The 20,893-nt window shown below is 48.8% G+C and overlaps 1 protein-coding gene across 22 annotated transcripts in view; it reads left to right on the forward strand.

Annotated features, from left to right (window-relative positions):
* The window catches only part of MAPT (microtubule associated protein tau), a 91,801-nt gene that overhangs the window by 51,552 nt on the left and 19,356 nt on the right, over window positions 1–20,893 (forward strand). For 6 of the 22 annotated variants that reach the window (XR_012898004.2, XM_075911140.2, XM_075911143.2 and 3 more), the window contains exons 1-4: window positions 11,405–12,301; window positions 16,436–16,491; window positions 18,478–18,675; window positions 20,707–20,836. Coding sequence is in view for 21 of the 22 variants with exons in the window: in XM_075911140.2 (XP_075767255.2) it covers window positions 11,437–12,301; window positions 16,436–16,491; window positions 18,478–18,675; window positions 20,707–20,836 (1,249 nt within the window). In the remaining variant the exon portion in view is untranslated. The other 16 variants (XM_075911162.2, XM_075911154.2, XM_075911156.2 and 13 more) reach the window with 9 other exon arrangements.

Genomic DNA, 20,893 nt, shown 5'->3' on the forward strand with positions numbered 1-20,893 from the left:
GGGCTCTGCGGCTCAAGCTCGGTCCCAGTGTGGCGAGCCTGCACTGGCGCTCCAGTCTTGCCTTCTCTCCTCCTCCCCCCCCACGTGGTTGGAGCGCCAGCGTCGGTTTCCCACTGTGGGGTGGGGTGGGGGTTGTGGAGAGATCCCAGCTCATGGGGAAGAAGCGCTCCCCCCTCCCCAGCTGGAATCTGACCAATGGGAGAAGCGGAAGGCCATGCCTGAGACTGGCGCAGGACGCAAAGGCAAATAAGTGCCTGCACCCCCAGCCCCCTCATCCAGCCCCCCAGCTGAGACTCCGCATTCCCAGCCCACTCCTGCATACACACCCAGCCAGATACCTTATCCCCAGCCAGCTCGTGCATCCTCCTCCCTGGCCAGACACTCTACTCCCCGCTTGCTCCTGCACCCTACCTCGCACCTTCAGCTCCTCCTGCACCCCACCTGCCACCCAGATCCTCTTCTCCCTCCCCCCCCCACTCCCCCCCCTCCCCGGTGGGGCTAGAGTGTTCCAGTTGGAGGTTTTTGGAGGGTTTATTTTGCTTCTCATTTGTCCCCTACTGATTTTTCTTGGTGTCTGTGGCACCTGACCCAAAAAAGTTCCCGCACTCCTGCCGTAAATAAAGAAAACATGGGAACCTTTTGTGTTGGACACAAATTAATATTTTACTTTATTGAAAATGACGTTTGATAAACTAACATGAGAAAGTTAAAGCGCTTAGTCACTTCAATTTAAATTCAACCATTCTCCGTAGCTGCAGCCCTAGCAAAATGAATCAGGTGTAATGATGTAATTAACGGCAAGTTTCCATTAGCAACTGGTGGTCCACAGAGAGGTTTGCATTGAGCCAGGTGGGCCACGAGCCAAAAAGTTTGAGAGCCCCTGTGTTAGGGGGATGGGAGAACACTGTGTTGTGGGGGGATGGGCAGGTGGGGCTGGGGGAAAGGTGCCCTCCACCCGCGAGGAACAGCCTGAGCCTGCCCCTGCTGGCTGGAAACTTTGTCCTCACACACCCTGCGCTGGCCTCATCAAGCAGGTAGAGGAGCAGCAGGCAGGGGTGGCTGAGTGAGCAGAGGGGGCCGTGGCAGCTAGACTGCCTGCCATGATCCCAGTAGGTAATTTCTATAAAAACTTTATTACGGTGTACGTTTTTAGTGTGTTGCAACAAAATCATTTTACTAATCACTGTTTTCACTCAAATGTTTCATTAACCTCTCTCTGTCACGCTCATTGCAGGACTATTTTGAACTCCTTTATATTTAAAAAAAATTGTGGTCCACATTTACCAAAAAAAGCAACTCCCCTCCTCCCCCCCGCGCCTCCCGAAACTCCTGTGTACAGGCCAGGAGTTTTCTTGGGACCTAGCTGATCCGGACTCTAATGACTTTAGAAAACCACTACTCTACCTTGGCCTTAGTTTCCTATTTGTAAAACGGGCGAATATACGTCGGATCTGTACTTACGAACAGGGCTTTTCTCGCCCCGGAGGACGCGGGCGGCGGGACCTCCCAGACGCGCCGCGGTCCCGCTGCCCGTGTCCTCCGCGGCGAGAAAAGCTGCTCCACGTCTCCCTGGTCTGCTGGGGGGTTCCCCAGCAGACCAGGGAGACGTGGAGCAAAGCTGCAGAGGACGCGGGCGGCGGAACCGCCCAGACGCACCGTGGTCCCGCCGCCCGCGTCCTCCGCGGCTTTGCTCCACGTCTCCCTGGTCTGCTGGGGAGACCAGGGCACCCCCTCCTCCCCCCCAGCAGACCAGGGAGACGTGGAGCAAAGCCGTGGAGGACGCGGGTGGCGGGACTGCGGCGTGTCTCGGCAGTCCGGCCGCCCGTGTCTCCCTGGTCTGCTGGGGCGGGGGGGGAGCACAGCTAGTGCGCCCCCCCGCCCCCTCCCAGCAGACCAGGCTTTTCTCGCAGACACCTGGGGTAGAGCAGCTGGGGCGCTGCTGGGTTGGTCCCGCAGAGCCGCTCCTCGGCGCTACTGGACCAACCCGGCAGCACCCCAGCTGCTCTGCCCCAGGCGTCCCCAAGTCAGCCGCTGCTGAAACTGACCAGCGGCTGATTCCAGGAAGCCAGGGGCAGAGCAACTCTACCTCAGGCTTCCTGTAGTCAGCCGCTGGTCAGTTTCAGCAGCGGATGAATCTGGACGCCAGTTCCGACTTACATACAAATTCAACTTAAGAACAAACCTACAGTCCCTATCTTGTACGTAACCCGGGGACCGCCTGTAGTTGAAAAGGGCCCTAGATGTTTGAGGCCTTTGGACGAGAGGTGCTATGCAAAGGTGCAGAGTTGTTGTTTGTTACAGAAGTTCCCTGCAGTGCATCGCAATTTTTTTTTCTGGATTTGACCTAGACTTCAGAGGGTTGCTTTTTCATCATGGATATTCGCAATTCCATGGGTCATGCTCCTGAAGGGCAAGCGTTTGCACCGGTGAACTTGGCCAAACATATTACCTTCTCCTCCTACTTGGTGCTCTGCATTCCAGAGAGAGCTGCTGCTCATTGTTGGGTTTCCTCCTTTCTACACCTACCCGGACAGTACAATTTGGTATCTGGTTATATAAAATAGACGTGGGGGGGGAGGGGGAGCCTAATATGCTGATGTGGCATAATGCAAAGCCATGGGCACAAGTTGGATGGTGATGCGGCTCCTCGGTGTATTCTGTCGCCATGTTTTTCAGAGACCCTTATTTTGAAATGTTCTAGACACGTACTGATACTTGTAATGTGTGGAGGGTTTATTCCTCGGCTTGTTATGCCCGGCTGCCTTGCAGGCTCCTGTCCTGAGCCTTGAGAGGAGAGGAAAGTACACGTTTCTACGCTTTACTAAAAGAAACTTTATTCCTACCTGGGCTGTTGTGTTTCCAAATGCTGCCGTCTAGTGACCTGCACAGCTGTCCCCCATTGTGGTGCCGCTCTCCTTCCCAGCTGAAGTGGTGCAAGAGACTGGCCTGCAAAATTCTAACTGGTTCAGGACTGGATATCGCTGGCCTGCACATCAGGACAGTGTTTTCCTAAGGAGGAAAAACTTACCGGGGGGAGGGGGAGGGGGAAGAGAAGCACTTCCATCTGCTACTTGAAAACTTGCCAGAGGTTTGCCGTGGGAGAGAGTCCCAGCAGGGATGAATGAATTAGTGGGCATCACCCAGCTGAGGTGGTTAATGAAAGATGCACGTATATTATAGTAAAACTTCTGGACTCTGGGCTGTTGCCACCAGCTCAGCCCTGAATAGCACCTCTGTGCAGGCAGCATTGCTGAATGTGCAAACGAGGGTATTTTAAACAGGCCGTGTTGGTTGTCGAGTGGTTTTATTTTTTGGATGGGTTAGTAATGCGCAGAGGCATGCACCTTGTGTGGCAGAGGAGGGGACGCACTGCGTGTCTGACAGATGGAATCTCTGTGTGTGTGCATGCACTATGCTTGTGCTTTACATGACAAGTATCGACTTCATCCTGCTCAGCAGATAGGAAGGAAACCGGGTGGTTGAGCATTGAGGATTTTCCCTTCTGCAGTGCATCCTTCAGTGCTTTTTATTTTTTTGTTTTAAAGCCTGGACCCCCAAAGGGGTTTTGTTGCAGTCCGGCTGTGTGAAAGCTATTTTGTTTTCAGATGCCACAGCGCCCTTAGTGGAAGAGAGAGCACATGAAGATCGCATTGCAGCTCGGCAGCACATGGAGATCCCTGAAGGAACTACAGGTGAAGCGACCATATGGCCTTCTGGGGAACGAAGAGCGAGTGTCAAAGTGTGGCTGGCAGCGTTGTCAGTTTCCCAGAGCAGTGTGCTGGGAAACACTAGCTCAAACCTGCCCTAAATGGGGAAACTGGGTAAATAATTACATCGGTATCCAGCCAGTGGAGCAAACATAGACTGTACCTTTTCAAATTTTGGACACAGTGGTTCCAAACTGAATAATCTCACCACTGTTTCAAAGTTCATCTTCTGCTGCAGAATGGAGCTTGGCCCCATGGGTCTGGTGGCAAAATCTGCACATTTCTGATTTCAGGTTTACAACTCTGCATTATTGTCACACTTCTGCGGGGCTACTTAACTTCGGAAGCCCCGCAGGCCACAGTGATACTCTCAGCACGTGCCAAGAGCCGCAACTTAAGTTTCATAGAATCATAGAATCATAGGACTGGAAGGGACCTCGAGAGGTCATCGAGTCCAGCCCCCCGCCCTCAAGGCAGGACCAAGCTCCATCTACACCATCCCTGACAGATGTCTATCTAACCTGTTCTTAAATATCTCCAGAGAGGAAGATTCCATCACCTCCCTTGGCAATTTATTCCAATAATTGACCACCCTGACAGTTAGGAATTTTTTCCTAATGTCCAATCTAAACCTCCCCTGCTGCAGTTTGGTTGCATATATATGCAAATAGCTTCTTTCACACTGGCGGGCATGAATACAAAGATTAAGGCAAGACTACACAACACACAGGCTCCATTTAAGTCAGTTCTGCTGATATTAATAAAATGCAATATTTACCTGATTTCCACCCATATGACAGTATGTTTAATGAGCAATGTCAGTTCAGGAATTCAACTACTAAAATGCATATCAACAGAAGACCATTATATTGACTCCTTCTTTGTTTTGGCTCCCAACCACAGGCCATGTTTTGAGCCCTGCGTAACCCAAACCGCACCGTGGACTGGGGGGGTCACATATTGAGTAGCCCTGCTCTCATGTAATCTAATGTTTTGACCTTTTTTATAAAGGCAGGGTGGTGTGTTCAAGTCCCGCCCACACTGGAAACTGAAATGAGACGTAATATATATATTTCCCTTGAGAAAATAGTCAACCAAAATGTCAACACTGCTATTCGGGATTATAATTCTAGATATTGCTATTGCGACCATTGCAGTTTTTCTTTTTATTTCTACAGCCCTAAATTAATTTCAAATCCGCCGTATGTGCTCACATGCGCTCCGGGCAGCACAGCTGTGAGCTCTGGCTGGGCGGTGCAGCTGTAGTATCACCAAACCTAGTGCTCCAAGTGGCGTGGTTAGGGTGGGGAGCAGGGAGGGCTCTCGGGGGAGTGGTTGGGGGTGGGGAGCGGGGGCGGGGTTGGATAGGAGGGAGGGAGTTCTGGGGATGGTGGTTAGGGAGCCGGGTCTTTGGCTAGGCAGGAAAGTTCTGGGGGATGGGGTGCAGGGAGGTGGGTAGGAGGTGGGTGATTTAGGAGTGGGAGGATGGTCAGGGGATAGGAAGCAGGGCCATGCTTCCCCTAGCCTCCCAAACCCAGCCCTCCATACAGTCTGAGCCCTGATGTGGCCCTCACACCAAAATGTGTGCCCACCCCCCTGCTATGCCCTGCCTCCCTAAGGGCCTCAGACCACCTCTCAGTTCCTTTCTATACCTTGGGGTAATGAGATGGCACTTAGTGGCTGTCCCATAGCTACACCTTTTAGATGTAGGATTAGTGCATCTGAGCTCGTTAGTACTGAACACTTAATTATAGTTCGCCTGTTGGCAGTAGTAATGTTTTTGTAGATAACATCCACCCTAGGGACTAAAAAAGGCATCTCAGTCCTCATACCAGCCTTTGGCAAGGCCATTCCTTAATTGCCCACAACAGCTTCCTGCTCTTTTCTTTGAAGTGGTCTCTGTCATCCAAGATGACTGGATTCCAACCCTTCCCTGTGTGTTTGGCTGGTGGAATTGGCCCAAAACAACTCGGTGACTCGGAGATCCGTTAATGAGTGCCTGGGCAGGTTAAAGTGTTCTCCAGCAAGTTTCTTTGTGTCGCCTTTTCGGGTATCTGATTTGTGTCCATTAATTCTTTCCCGTAGAGACTGTCCAGTTTGGCCAATATACATGGCAGTGGGGCATTGCTGGCATTTGATGGCATAGATCACAGTAGAGGATGTGCAGGTAGATGAGCCCCTGGTGTTGTGGCTGATGTTGTTGGGTATGGACTTTTAATAGTCCAGTCATCTGAAGAAGTGGGCTGTGTCCACAAAAGCTCATGATACCATCGACATCAGTGTTTTTCAACCTTTTGTTTATAAAGTACCCCTTTAAAAAAAATTATAAGTACCCCCAGTGCCTACAGATTTCAGACACGCAATTTTTTTTCTACCATTGCAACACATTTGTTTAAACAACTTAATCGTAGCCCAGTGGGCAATGACATTTTTGGGTGTAAAAGGTACAAAAATAATGAAGTGCTGTAAAACTTAAAACAACAATTCCGTTTTCTCCAAACTTCAGTTGTGTGATTGTACCCCCCAGACTTCTCTCGAGTACCCTTAAGGGTACTCGTACCACTGGTTGAGAAACACTGATCTACATGTTTTGTTAGTCTTTAAGGTGCTGCTAGACTATTTGTTGTTTAAATTTTTCTAGTTACAGACTAACTCGGTTACTGTTCTGATCTAGTCCCTGTGCGTAAATCAGCTGCGGTTACGTGAGCTGCCTTCAGATACAGCATAGTGCTGCCTATCCTGCACCTCGGCTGAGGAACAGGCTCAGTAGGCAGTCACGTGTGTTTTTCATGCCAGACGTTTACATTTAATTTTTGTCTCTCCCTCTCTCCCCCCCCCCCTTTATTTAACTGAATTAGCTGAAGAAGCAGGTGTGGGAGCTACTCCGAACCTCGAGGACCAGGCTGCAGGAGATCGTGCTCAAGGTCAGTGGAATATTTGCAGCTGGGAAATAGTGAAATCCAGTTTTGACCCAACATCGAGATAGCAAGTGCTGATGGTTTGGGATTTTTCTTCTGCAATGCCCCTTCCTTGCCTTGCAACCAGCTAATTTGTTCTCCCTGCCGCTGCCTGTCTCCAGCCAGGAATGGCCAACATGCTTTCAGCATCTCCCCGGTTTTTCATGTAGGGGTAACCCCACCACAACTTTTCATCCGTTGCTGTTCTTCTGTAGATGGCCACGTGTTCTGAGTCTTTGTTCTCTGTCTGGAGCAGCAGATGGTTGAGGGCTCTGAGACACAAAGAGGAATCCACTTGCGAAACACACTTGAGACAATACGAGTCAGCCAAGAGGAGATTCTCGTACTCTGAACACTTCATCCCTGGCATAGGTGACTTGTGGTAGCACTCGGGAGGTGCACCCACCTCCTTATACTCCTGCCAACATTTAAATTGTTAAATGGGGTGCCCCCACATTCTCCTCCCTGCCCCTCTGGGTGGCCCTCCCTGCACCCCTCCCCTGCAGGCACCAGTTGCCTTTTGCAATATACCTAAGTGTCACTCTCCTGTGAAGTGAGAGACGGGGGCTGATCTGGAATCCTGCAGTGCTGACCCCAAGGAAAAGGATTATTTCGCTTTATAATCACCATGTCCAATTTTTTACTTGAATGGTGACACAGATTGGGAATATAATAGTGTAGTCGATTAACCGATAAGCTTATCGGTTAATGCTCTAGATGACACACCTTCTCCCCACCCCAAAACTAGTAAATATTTTAGCAGGCAGGCCAGTAGCCTGGCTCAGTTCTGGCTTGTGCCAGGTCTGATCCCTACCCCCACTGCGGGTCTGCATTTAAAGTGTATTGGGAGCTGGGCAGGCAGGCAGCCTGGCTCATTTCCAGCTTGTGCTGGGTCCCGAAGCTCAGATTCTCTTTCCCTGCCCCCCCCCCCCCCCGCCCTGATGTGCTGCTGCCACCCTGGCCTGCTGCCTCTTTATCAGAGGCAGCAGCACAGGGCGACAAGCAGACGGTCCACAAAAGGAGCTGGTTTTTATACTGGCTTGCCTCATAGACCAGTGCCTGCCTGGCACCCCGCGCTGCTGCCGGCCCCACCCCCAGGGACGACCGAATAGTTGACTAACCAGTAAGAATTCATGAGGTTATTTGTAGGGTTGTCAGATGGTTTCAACAAAAATACCACACACACTTGACATTACATCACAATCTGCATTACATCTTATTTAGAAAATAGTGGACATTTCTATTTTCTCATTTCTATTTTCTCAATTTGTTTCCCGAACAGAGAGCTCAAATACTGGATTGTCCGGTTCAAAACCAGACACCTGGCAACCCTAGTTACTTGACTGTTCAATTAACCGATATTTAACATCCCTGACACGGCACCCCCTGGAAGTCTGGTTTGACCTTCTCCCCAAACTACTCGTTGGGTACTTTTGAAGTGCTGAGGGTATTCTCGTCAGCCTCCGTTACACAGAACAGAACAAAGCTAGCCACCATGCAGTGTAGTGTGGGTACGCAGAGCACAACTGGGTATCCGCTTCACTGGGCTTGGAAACAATCCCTGTAATGTGGGAAGCAGCTAGCTCCCAGGACTCAGGCTCAAAAGGGTGATTTTTGACTTTGCTGAGTTTAGACGCAACTAAAAACTTCAGAGTAGGATTTTCCAAAGTGCCCAGTGTTGGTCTAACTCTGCATCCAGAGGGAGCAACATGAGCCCAGGGCTTGGAGTACTTTCAAAACGTCCATTTCATCTAATGAAACAGCAAGTGCAGAAAGCGGAACATGCTCCCGCTCTCTGTCTTGTTCCATTTACACAATGCTCCATTTATAAAGTGAAGTAAATCCCATTCCAGAAGATCGTTTTCTCGGCGGCATTCAGGTGAAATAAATTTCTCCGTCTGTTTGGTGTGGGTCCTTTCTACTCGCTGCCTGCTGCTACTCTCAGACTTGCCAACAACTTGTGGAAGCTGAGAGAAGTATTTTCAAACTTAGTGATGTTTAAAAAGTCGGTATTTTTCCTGTATCTTTTCAACTCAGGCCTGACCTCCGGCCAGTTTGCATCTTCAGCTTCCAAGTAAACGAGTTTAGTTATTCTTACCCTACTTCCTACAGAAATTTGCCCATAACTGTGTAACAGGGTCATCATGCACTTCTGTGATTGGCAGTTCTTGTGGTCAACTGAACGAGGCTTAAAATGGCAGAGGGTGCTGTAGGTCAAGCTTGAAGTCAGTATCAGAGATGTGATGGAAGAGTTGTAGATATCTGCCCATTCTGTCCAGCTCTGGCTAGTTCTTTTTCACAAGATGTTTGTTTAAACTTCTTCCAAAGAGGATGGAGAGAGGCCGTTCTCAGAGGAGACAGATGACAGAGGAGCAATGGTCTCAAGTTACAGAGGGAGAGGTCTAGGTTGGATATTAGGAAAAACTATTTCACTAGAAGGGTGGGGAAGCACTTGAATGGGTTCCCTAGGGAGGGGGTGGAATCTCCATCTCTAGAGGGCTTTAAGTCCTGGCTTGACAAAGCCCTGGCTGGGATGATTTAGTTGGGGTTGGTTCTGCTTTGGGCAGGGGGCTGTGGAATTTGAAAGCTTGCTCTTCAGCATGAAGGAGGAAGAGTAGTAGAAACTTGAGACACACTCCATGGGAGAGGCTGCCTTTTTAAATCTACAGATTTTTAACCTTATTTCAAATGTTACAAACTCCTTTGATCACGTCTCGCCCTCGGTCTGTATTGAGAGCAACAAATGCATTTTGGGAATGTAGATACTGTATTGAATGTAGTGGCCACATCTCTCCTTTGGCTGGGCTAGTGGTATGTTCCATTCACCTCTGAGCTTTGCTGGTTAGCATACTGGTGCCAGGGAATACCGTTTGGTTATTAAAGGAGCGCACTGTGGCCTGATAACAGATTTATTGCCAGGTGCCAATTAGTATCAAATTTAGGTCTTTCTTGGATCATGAATTTGAGGACTCTGCAATGATTTTCCATAAGATTTATGCAGATAAAAGGCCAATTCAGTTGCAATTTTTAAAAAACGTATCCCATTTTTTAAATTTTCTCTCTACGGTTTGCTTTTTATTGAAAGGATGCTTTTGATTTTAGTACAAAAGCGTCCCTAACCTCGGTTTTGATTAGAAAAGTCATGGAAAGACCTCGTGGCTAGGAGCCTAAGTAGAAATAAGCCACGTGTTTTTAATTAACCATTGAAACAATTTACCTCAGGGTGTGGTGGATTTTCCATCACTGCAAGGTATGAGCTTGATGCATGCAATTCTCTGGTCTGTGTCATGCCGGAGGTCAGGCTGGGAGCATGTCTTCAGGTGTAGTGCTACAGCGTCGCCCCTGCACCAGTACCATTGCGCCTCTAGCGCGTTCATGGAGAGCTGCTCCCATTGGCAGAGTTACTCCATCTCCCCAAGAGGCAATAACTGTGTCACCTGGAGATGTACTCCTGTCGACCTGGTGCTATCTACACGGGGGGTTAGGTAAATATAACTACGCCACTCGGATGTGGATTCTTCACTGCCTGAACAACGTGGTTATACCAGGATAGGTGTGTAGTAGAGACCTGGGTTAAGTAATCACAGATGTTCCCCTCTGGCCTTAAAATCTTTGCATCTGTGACTGTAAGTTCTGTGTGTTGAACATTCTACCACCCGCTGCTCCAGAGCGGATGTGCAGTGTTGTGGTACTGATGACTCGTGCGCGTGGGCGGAACATACAGACTCGCAGTTTGTTTGCAGTCGCAGGCAGGTGTTTCTGTTGTGCCATCCATCCTCTCCACCTACACCCGGGGTTCTGATGATGCAGACAGGCTACTGAACGAGAATACCCGAGCCGCTCTGTCGAGAACGTAGCAGAGGAAGACGTGGTCTAGAGAAGGGAAGATGGGTAGAATTCTGGGAGGCTGAGAGGTGTTAGAAGAAGAGGAGCTGTGGGGCGGATTTAAATTCATTTGTAACCTTGGGCAGAGGAGAATATCTGTCCCCTTACATTCTGGCCCGTGCTGCGTGAGCACATGGCTGCACAACCCACCATTATTTTGGACCGATGGAAGCAACTAACGTTTAATTTGCCGTGTGGCCAGCCTGTGAGCTTCACTGCCATTGTCCAGCGCTGTAACATGAGAGAGACTGGATGGTTTTGTGGCCTACAAAATCCTGCAGTTATGCCAGCAAAGAGAATGATAGCCAAGGCTGGCCTTTTGGGCATGCTCTGCTGGGAGAGAATCTACCCACGGGGTGCACAGAACATAACGGATTGCCCACCAGCATATTACTGAGGCAGGAGGGAGTTTTCAGCATGGGAGACAGGATAACATGATCAGCTACGGCAAATCCCATGTGTATGTTGGTACCCTGCCTCTTCCCAGCAAGGGCGCAGGCAGGCAGAGATGATGGATGATTCAGTGTATATCACCAAAGCAAAGTGGTTCTGGTTTCAAGCCTATTGACAGGGACAAGATTCCTTTAAAGCCAAGAGAAGTTGCAGAATTGAATTTGCTCCTGCAAATGGCAGCGTGGAGTGGTTACAAGAAGTCTCTTAAGTTTTTTTTTTTTTGTGTTGCAAGAATGACTTTCCGTTGACGTATCTATGCTAACTGTGCCACACTTGATATCCTACCCTTCCTCTTCGCCCCCACAGAGGAGCTGAGCTCCCCAAGGCCATGGGAGAGAGTGGAACTTGGAAGTCAGGAGCATGCGGCAAGGGAGATTCAGCCAGAAAAACAATCAGGTGAGGTTCTTCCGGAGACTCTTGTCCACTTGTATGAAATGGAGACTGGAGAACAGGCAGCAGAAATCCCTGCCAGTGCTGAGACCTCGATACCTGTGCCCCTGGGTATCTGTGAAGACTTCAGAGCCTCTGAAGAAAGCCAAGAGGCAATCTCCAGCACTTTGTTTACTGCGCCCTGGGACCGTGGTGGCAAAGAGGATGCTGGAGCGAGGAAAATGTTGGCCGATGACTTTGCCACATCCGCAGTTTCTGAATTCTCTCGGAGCGGTCCAAGTGATGAAATGTCCCATCGCGAGACACTTGCTACTCGGTTTGAAAAGTCGCCCCTGGGTGTTGATGATGTGGGGTATGATCCAAGGGACAGCTCCTGTATCAAAGGGGGGCCATCTCCTTTACATGCCAGCGGCAAATTGAAAGAAGAGGCCTCTGCGCAGGAAAAAGATGACCGCGACATTGACGAAACTGTTCAGCAGGGTTCACCATCCTCCTTATGCCGACAAGACTCGATGCTTGAAGCATTTCCCCATCCAGCAGCGGCTGAGGAAGCTGTAGAGGTGGATGCAGAAGGCAGGGAAGCTCATAAAGTGGCAGAGACTCTAGATGACACTCAACGGTGGCTGTCGGGGAAAGTGTATGATGCTGTCGTCCCGATGGAGCCCTCCGAAAGGATGTACCAAGTGGAAGTGGAAGCTAACGTAATAAGGGAGAGGGAAATCTCAGCTTCTCCACTAGAAGCAGCCACGTTTCCCGATAGGTTAAAAAAGGACGTGGCAGATGGAAGTGTTTCCGTGCAACAGGAGACGGGGGGAATGGTGCAGGCCATGGCAAAACAAGAGGCACTCAAAAAGAAACCTGCAACTCACATGTCAGAGAAACAAGTCAGTCGGGTTCCTCGTTTAAAAGGTGTGTGCATCTCGTTTTCCTGCTCCGCACTTGCTTCTCCAATGAGTTGCTTGGGGCAAGGCTGCTACGACCTCTACTGGCACCCCTTGCGTCCTGCTGCTTGAGAGTTGGCCGTAGGTGTTTGTGCCAAACGAATTCAGAGAGTGCTGCTGCTTTTCTCCCTCAGTTTATGCCTCGCCCTTGGTTTGGTTCATTGGCCTCACCCTCCGCTTCAGTTGCGTGTGTTCTTGCTTGGATGCTGGCGTGCTCCCGGTTGTGCTTTTCACCCTTTTCTTTTCAGTGTCTTTCGGTTGATCACAGCTGCTATGTAGGCTCTTTGATTTCACCCACCACTCTAAATAGATATAAAAGAAAAGTGTGAGAGGAACTTGTTCTGGGCATTAGCCTCCCTGGAGTAGCGTTGACACAGAGCAGGCTACATAGTTTCATAGCTGTTGCTAGTAAAGCGCATATGGCCAGGGGAGCCAACCCGTTCTGCGGGCCCCAGGCAAGATGGGGCGTCCAGGTCTATACACCCAAAAGGGGCGGGGCTTCAGACGGAAGGGGCGGAGCCAGAGGCAGCCAGCCCTCTGTCGCCCAGTACACGACACCTTCGCCTCCTTCAGCTCTCAGAGCTGCCCAGTAGGGACGTTTGATCGCGTGTAGTCGAACAGTCGTGTTACCCCATCAAATTTTAGCAGTTACACGCCATAGTCAGCAGTCAGTGTGCTCCCTTCCCCACTCCCGGGGAGCCTCCTGCCACCCTGCACTGCTGCCTCTAAATCTATTTGAAAACCCCCTTCCCATGCAGACTAGCTCCCCCTGCTGCTGCCTCCTGATTGAGGTGGCAGCAGCCCCTGTCTGTGGTTGGCCCGAGCTCCCCATGGACAGAGGCTGCTTTGCGGCAGCCTCCCCTGTTCCCTTCTCCTCCCCCCCCCCCCCCCCCCACACGCTGCTGTCTCTGATAGAAGAAAAGTTAAGCCTGAGAACGGTGTTCCCTGCAAGCCGAGCACTTGGGTGGCCACCCAGGAGAGATTCAGGTGCCGCCCTGCTGATTAGAGGCAATTCTATCAGGCAGCAGGGTGGGGTGGGGGGGAAGGGACAGGCAGCAGCGGCCTCCCCCCGCACTCTGCTGTCTCTGTAGAGGCACGCTGACATCCCAGGGCAATTGCCCCTGTGCCCCACTCGCCATTGGCGGGCCCGCACGTGGTCTCCAATTGGTATTGCTTTGTGTGTTTCCGGCGAGCCAGCCCTTTGTATCAGTGTTTCTAACAGTGCGAGAGGAGGACAGCAGGCAGGACTGTGTCCTCCCTTTGCAGGCCCAGCACTATGTGCAAGACCACCCCAGAGAGATGGTGGAGTTGTTGGGTGTTTTAGAGAGGAGCGAGGTGACACTTGGCTGTGAGATGCCTAAGGGTGTCTGCCGAGAAACCTTGATGCATGTAACTGCTCCGTTAATAGCACTGCAATCAGGTCGCGCTACATTTAGGTGTTCAACTTTGTGCAACCAGGTTAGCTTAACCGGCAAGAGTAGGTGCCTAGATTCAGCCTGTTGGGGCACAAATGCCTTTGCTTGTGTGACAGGCCATTTTTCCTCTGCATTCGAGAGCTATTTCTCCTTTCATCCGAGGGAAACCTTGGGAGGTAGCCTGTTCACTAAAACATGGCTGCTCAGGAGGCTTGCAAGTTAGTGCACAGGCGTGAAAAACACAACGTGAGTTCTTTGGGGGCCAGACCAGGTGCAGCCATCCAGAGTTCGAACGTGTTTCTTCTGCTAGAGACGTGACAGTACAGTCGATTAACTGGTTAACCGATAAGCTAATGCTATAGGCTGCATGCATGTCCTTCCCCCCCAACCTGCCAGTACATTTTTTAGCAGGCTGGCCAGCAGCCCAGCTCAGTCCTGGTTCGCACTGGGTCCGGGGCCTACCTCCGCTGCCGCTCTGCATTTATATTGTATTGGGAGTCTGGTGGGTAGGCAGGCTGGTTCAGTTCCAGCTCGTGCCAGGTCTGGGAGTCCAGCCCCTCCTCTGGACAGGGGCTGCTGCCCCCCTGTGCTGCTGCCTCTGCTTCAGAGCTGGTTTTTAAACTGGCTCCTCTTGTGGACCAGTTCCCGCCTGGCACCCCATGATAGAGGCAGAAGCGCAGGTGGTAGGGGGCTCCTCGGGATTGGGGCCGGAGTGCATTGGCTGCTGGCCCCACCCCCGGGGACTATAGAATAGTCGACTGACCGATAATTCATGAGGCTAATCGACTATTCGACCAACCAATATTTAACATCCCTAGTTTCTGCAGGACTCGCAGGATTTGCATGTTTGCACCGTACCTATTTCACTTTGGATGCCTAAATGCTGTCTAGGCTAGGGATGGTAGAGTTTAATTGATTAACTGTTTGACCAATAAGCCTGATGCTTATCGGTTAATGGTATCGGTAAAACTCAGCTGGCTCCCAGGGGAACGGCTTTGCTGCCTCCGCCAGGGGCTGCCTGCTGTTCCCAGGGAGGAGGTTTTTCCGTGACCGTGAAGCCACCTCCTCAGGAGCCAGGCGGGCAGGGGCTGGCAGCCCCGCTCCGAGGGAGACTTCTACCGCAAAGCCCGCAGCACATGTAATCGCTGAGATTTTTAGCAGTTACAGGGGTACTGTATGAAATGATTTTTAACATCTCTCGTCTTGGCACAGCTAGCCAAGTCAGCCTGAAAATTCAGCCCCTAGTTTATTCCTCGGGTGAGGCAGGAGATGGAGGCCCTAGCAATGACTGTTAATGTAACTTCTTCCAGTGGAGTTAAAGCCCATGACAGATTTCTTAATTTTAATGGCTTTTAATATGCAATCCGAGAAGCTTCATTCACACCTCGCCTACAAATTATGCTTACAGGCGCCAGCTTCTAACTTAGTAACAGGAGCAGAAAAGCGGCTGGGTGTTTCTCTCTTCAGCTGGAAATATCTTGAGCTCTTATCTGAAACATACAGCACCTTTGTTGTACCATTGCTGTTTTAGGGAAGTTTTGGAACTGGATAGTGGCGCTCAGGTTCAAGGTGACTGCTAGAGCCCTTGTCAAGTTTATCAGCCAGAATACGTTCCCAAAGCTTTGAGAAGGAATAAGAACGGTTTTACCTTCAAAATTAAGAAGGAATTTAGCTGCTGATAGGAGGAGAGGGGGAGTGAATTTAGTAGTTAGTATCCTATAATTTAGTACAAACTTTACTTTCAATACTTTACTTCAGTCTCTTTATTTGCTATATTGCAGTGTCTGTTGTAGTTCGTAGGTTAATGAGGGAAAATGAGAAACTATACGTATTATTTATGAATCTTGTTTAAATGGCTTTCATTTGGCTGATAAAGCCTCAAGAAATATTATGTTCTGAAATACTATCTGACAGAAGATAGTACATCGAGAGAGATGAAGATTACAAGTGGATTTGAATAAAATTGCTTTTTGAAGTAATGCATTAACTGTGATTTTTTTTTTTGGAAAACAAGATCAACCAGTTCTGTTATGTAAGGTCATGAGACCCTACTCTGATAAGTTGGAGGCATTCATGATTGTCTTCATATGTGGTGCTTAAAACCTTATCTGCATGTGTTTTTAAGAGCGTAGGGACAGAGTTAGGCCCAAGAACGATGTTCCCTGTAAGCTGAGCACTTGGGCAGCCACCCAGAAGAGATTCAGATGCTGTCCTGCTGATTAGCAGAGTGCTCATGGCCAGCAGCTTATTTTTCTACTGGTGGTGCACATACGCATATGCCTCAGTGCATATAACAAAATTTATTCCGCACATGAATGGCAGGGGGGAGGGATTAGAGGGAACATTGCCTGAGAATGGAGCTGTTATGTCTTAAACCAGAAAGACAGTATTAAAACAATGTGCCAAGTTCTCTTGTCAGGGATGGTCTGGTGTAACACTTGCTGCATGTTTTTGATGAGCGCAGCTGTTACTCCTATGCATTAAGGATAATCAGTAACACAGCAAGAACACACACAAAAAACTGAAATAATTTGATAAGGACTGTTTAATAGATGTAACTGAAATGAGAAGAAATGCGAACACTAATGCATGTTGCGATAACGCATATATTAGAAGCTTTACTTTATAATATTTAGTTAACTACCTCAAGAAGAGGAACATAACTCTCTTTATTTGCATTTCATCAGCTCATATTGACAGTAAAGACAAAGATGGAACTGGTACTGAAGAAAAAAAGCCTAAGGTAAGATGACAAATACGATGTGAACCTTCTGTATATGTTCTTGACTCCTCCTGTTCCCAGCTGCTTTTGACCTAAATCCATATATTTGTTAGAAAACCTTGCCATTAATTTCCAGTTTTATTTTCTCCTAGTGTCTTTGTGGTTTTGTTTCCCTCCTTTGGAAAACGCAGCCGTTTTCAATCATAAAATCAACTCAGGAAAAAAATTTGACTTTTTAGAATTAAACTGCTGTTTTGTTTTGTTTTTAACTAATTCAGAGAGAACTCCAGGGTACGTGGCAGGAGTCCAAATGTTTAACTTTCAAAAAACAGTTACTCTAACTAGTGGGTCCCAGTCCTGGACCCTGATCCATGCATCTGCCTTTGTGAAATACAGTTATGGCTTTTGTTGGTGAGCCAGCAGTTCTGAAGTTACACAACTGCCCATTTGAGAAACAAAGAAAGAGCAAGTCTAGACATTTGTCCTTAGCAACCATTAAAGAATGGTCCAACTCCACCAGAGGGCTGTGTTCTGAATTGTACACATTATTTAATTCTGGGAAATTCCAGAAGATGGGAAGAGTGCTAATGTTATGCCAATATTCAAAAAGGGCAAAACCAGGGTAAAAGAGGCCAGTTAGCCTGACAACAATCCCTGGCAAAATAATGGAAAAATTGATGCAGGATTAAATTTATAAAGAATTAAAGGATAGGAATGTAATTATAGCCATTCAATATGGTTTTATGGAAAATAGATCTTGTTAAACCTGATTTCATTCTTTGAGGAGATAACATATTTAGCCATTAAAGATATTACATCTATGCAATTACACTTAGACATTTATAAGGAATTTGACTTAATGCCTAATGACACCCTGATTATAAAATTAGTGCTATAGAATATCAATAAAGCACATGTTAAATGGATTAGGCTAACTGACATCTCGAAAAATAGTTGTCGGTGGGGAATACTCATTGAATGGGATTATTTTAGTATAGGGATTGGTACTAGAGCTGATGCTGTTCAATGCATTCATCAAGTGACCTGGCAGTAAATATGAAATCACTGCTGAATAAAATGTGTAGGTGAGAGAGATTGGGGAACGGTAAATAAGGGTGACAGGGCAGTTGTACAGGGTGATCAGATCGCTTAGGAAGCTGGGTAAGTCGCTAGCTGGTCGTGAGAAGCTTTGTTTACCTGTGCCTCCGCAGGTACGGGCGATTGCAGCTCCTCTTGGCTGGTGAATCACCATTCCTGCCCAGCGGGACCTGCGGGAAGCAGTGTTCTGGTCCATACCATTTCCCACAGCTCCCATTGGCTGGGAACACAATCCATGGCCAATGGGAGCAGTAATCGCCCATACCTGCGGAGGCGCAGGGAAAAAAAAGCATCTTGCGGCCAGCTAGCAGCTTGCCCTTACAAACCGTGCCCTTGAAAACCCCTGATCTATTGGTGGTGGGGATAAGGATGTTAAATTTAGATTAATCGAATAGTTGATGCAATTTCATCGACTATTCGATTAGTCGATAAGGGCACCTCCACCTTTGAAATGTAGCCAAGCCCACCCGGCGCTTTCTGCACTTCAAAGGTGGAAGCGCATGCAGGAGCAGTTGTTGGCTGCTTCATACTCTTCCGTGTTCCCAAAGGTGCCAGCTCTTCTTGTTCTCAGTAGGACCTGGTGGATGCATGTTAGAAAATCTGGTCCTGTCATGAGCACTGGGCAACTCTTGGAAATTCTGGCCCTGGATTGACTGGCTTCTGCCAAGTCCGCTTTCTTTCAAATGTGACAGGGTGACTAATAGACTTTGAGAGACTTTTGTCTGACAAACCAGACCTCCGGGTGTATTCCGACTCCGGCATAGCCTGAGGAGAACCTCTCATCCCAGGGGCAAGCCTGTTGCGTCTCATTCCTAGCCATTCGTATTTGATTTTAACCATCCTCCCCTTTCAGTTTGGTTTTTCGCATGCTGATTTCTTTTTAATTTTATTTTGTTTACTTGTTTGAAGACATCCACACCTTCCTCTGCCAAACCCCTGAAAGATAGATCCTCCATTACCCCCCAGCGACCCTCCTCTGTTAGTACAGCCCCTTTGAAAAGTCCCTCCAGCCCTGCTGAGTCCTCAGCATCAGCTTGCACTCCTAAACGCGTCTCTTCTGTCACATCCCGACCTGCCAGTACAGGAGCGAAAGAAATGAAGCCCAAGGTAAGGAAATGGGTGAAAAGGAAACCACAGCTACTTTTAAAGATTGATTAGGGTGCCCATTCCTGACTGACTGTTTCCTGGCAATGTGTGGGTAGCAGGGATATTAGTGTGTAGCGGTTGACATGCTTAACCCATAAGCCTGGGCTCATCGGTTAATTATAATGGTGACACGCCCACCTCCGCTGCCTCTGTATCAGAGGCAGCAAGGTGGGGGGAGGCGGGATCTGGTGCCCATGGGGAGCCAGGTTTCAAGCCAGCTCCCTGCAAGCACTGGGTCCCACCTGCCCCCTGCATTGTAAACGTGTAACCACTAAAAAATCCAGAGGTTCCACGTTTATACAGATCCATGTTTTGTTAACATCGTTAGTGGGCAGTATCTCCTCTTTACCCCAATTACCTAACGGAGGAGGCTGAAATTCGCCCAACCCAGACTGTACATAGCTTCAATCAGGAATGGCCAGACAACCATTCTAGCTTGTTTTGGGTGTGGCTGAAGCACTTGGTGTTTGTTTAAAAAAAAAAAAAAAAAAAAAAAAAGTGGCAGTGTAACCATGAAATCCTTTACTATCCTGAGGTAGGGCGTGGTGTTTAGAGTAGCTTATCTGGAAATTTCTGTGTTGTTCAGAGCAGTCACTTCTGTCACCGGCTGAGAGGGCCCCGTGGTTTGCATTCATTTGAACACAGTTTTTAAAATCCTTTCCTCCTTGTGCAGAAGGGTTTTGTCTTGTGTTTCAAGGAGGCATTGAATTCTTTCACATTGCAGCAACATTGTCTTGGAATCATGGGTGCTTCGACATTTGTCTTATATGCGAACAATGAGTATGTGCTGGAGTCAAAGGTCTTCTGTGCTGCAAAATTGCGCAGAAAACACAATAGGCCCCTCCCCACTCTAAAAGGGTTGTGGATTATTCTGTGCATATATATAAAAAAATCCAGCCTGTTCATATAACTTGTTAGAACCTGAAGGAGAGGGGAGAATAGAAACTGCATACCTGGATTAGTAGGATGAGCTTCTGTGCTAACCGGCTTGAAGTTAACCATCTCTGAGCTCCAACATGCAGGCGTGCATTGCTCCAGGGCTGCTACGTTATTGAAACATAAAAAGTCACATTCCCACTTAGAAATAGGAACACATGCTTTTTTAAAAAAAAACGCTTCTCGTGCTCACTCCCTGGCAGCTATAACACACGAACCACAAAATCCTTAAGCATCCTTCACTAAAAGCAAGAACTGTGGTTTGAAACGGTTGAGCTCTGACCGATAGCACTGTAGCTTTCTTTTTCACACGACTAGTGGAAATGAAATGGCTTTGATCCCGATTGAAGAAGCTACCCTGCAGGATTAAAGGGGTTAATAAACAGTAGACTACGGAGGCAATGGGGAAGAGTGAAGTTTGATTCTCCTTTTGAATTTTTACTCATCCGTGGCCAGCCTGAATGAAGATTTATGTCTGAATTGATCCAGCAGGGTTAATTTTTCATAAACTTTTTACCACCCTAACAGGGCTGTGGAACGAACATAAACCACAATGTGTCAGATATGGGGAAAGGAAGCTTTTGTTACTGGGGAGGCAGGAGTTTTAGGAACCAGTGAGGGACATGGACTTGCTTTTCAGCCGGACTTGCTAACTGGGCTGGATAGCCAAGCATTTCATGGCACTGCATAACTTGCCGAAGTGAACAGCTTGCATGGCAGCCACGTGCTTCCCTTTCAGTGTAGGTGCGATCTCCAGGCTTCGGGTCGCTGAGGCTGGTGCAGCCGGCTCATCCTCACTGGGGCAGCATGCAAAGGGATGGTGGCTCATCTCCAGCTAAAGTGGCTGTACCTGCAAAAGTTGTACTGAAAGCTGACCCTTGTCCCGTCCTGGGATGATGGGGGGGGGGGGGGGGGGCAGACAATGACAAGCACTTTGCAGGCTCGCTGCTGTCTGAGTGACGAGAGCAGCGTCCCTTCACTTGGCAGCAGGTGGTTGTTTTTTCTCATGGGTCCGCAAACCACGCGACAAACGTTTGTTCTGAATTCCGTCGGCAGGGTCCGGAGACGAAAAGCGGAATGAAGATGGCCGCTCCCAGGTCTGCAGCGCAGACTCAGAAGAGCCCAGCCAATGCTTCCCGGATCCCAGCAAAAACACCCACGGCCCCCAAGACACCTCCCAATGCTGGTAGGTTGGAGTGGGTGCTGCATGCAGCCAAATCCCCAATAGGAGTCCAGCCCGTCT

This window comes from Pelodiscus sinensis, chromosome 29, assembly GCF_052426305.1.
Source record: "Pelodiscus sinensis isolate ZL-2025 chromosome 29, ASM5242630v1, whole genome shotgun sequence".
Lineage (NCBI taxonomy): Eukaryota > Metazoa > Chordata > Testudines > Trionychidae > Pelodiscus > Pelodiscus sinensis.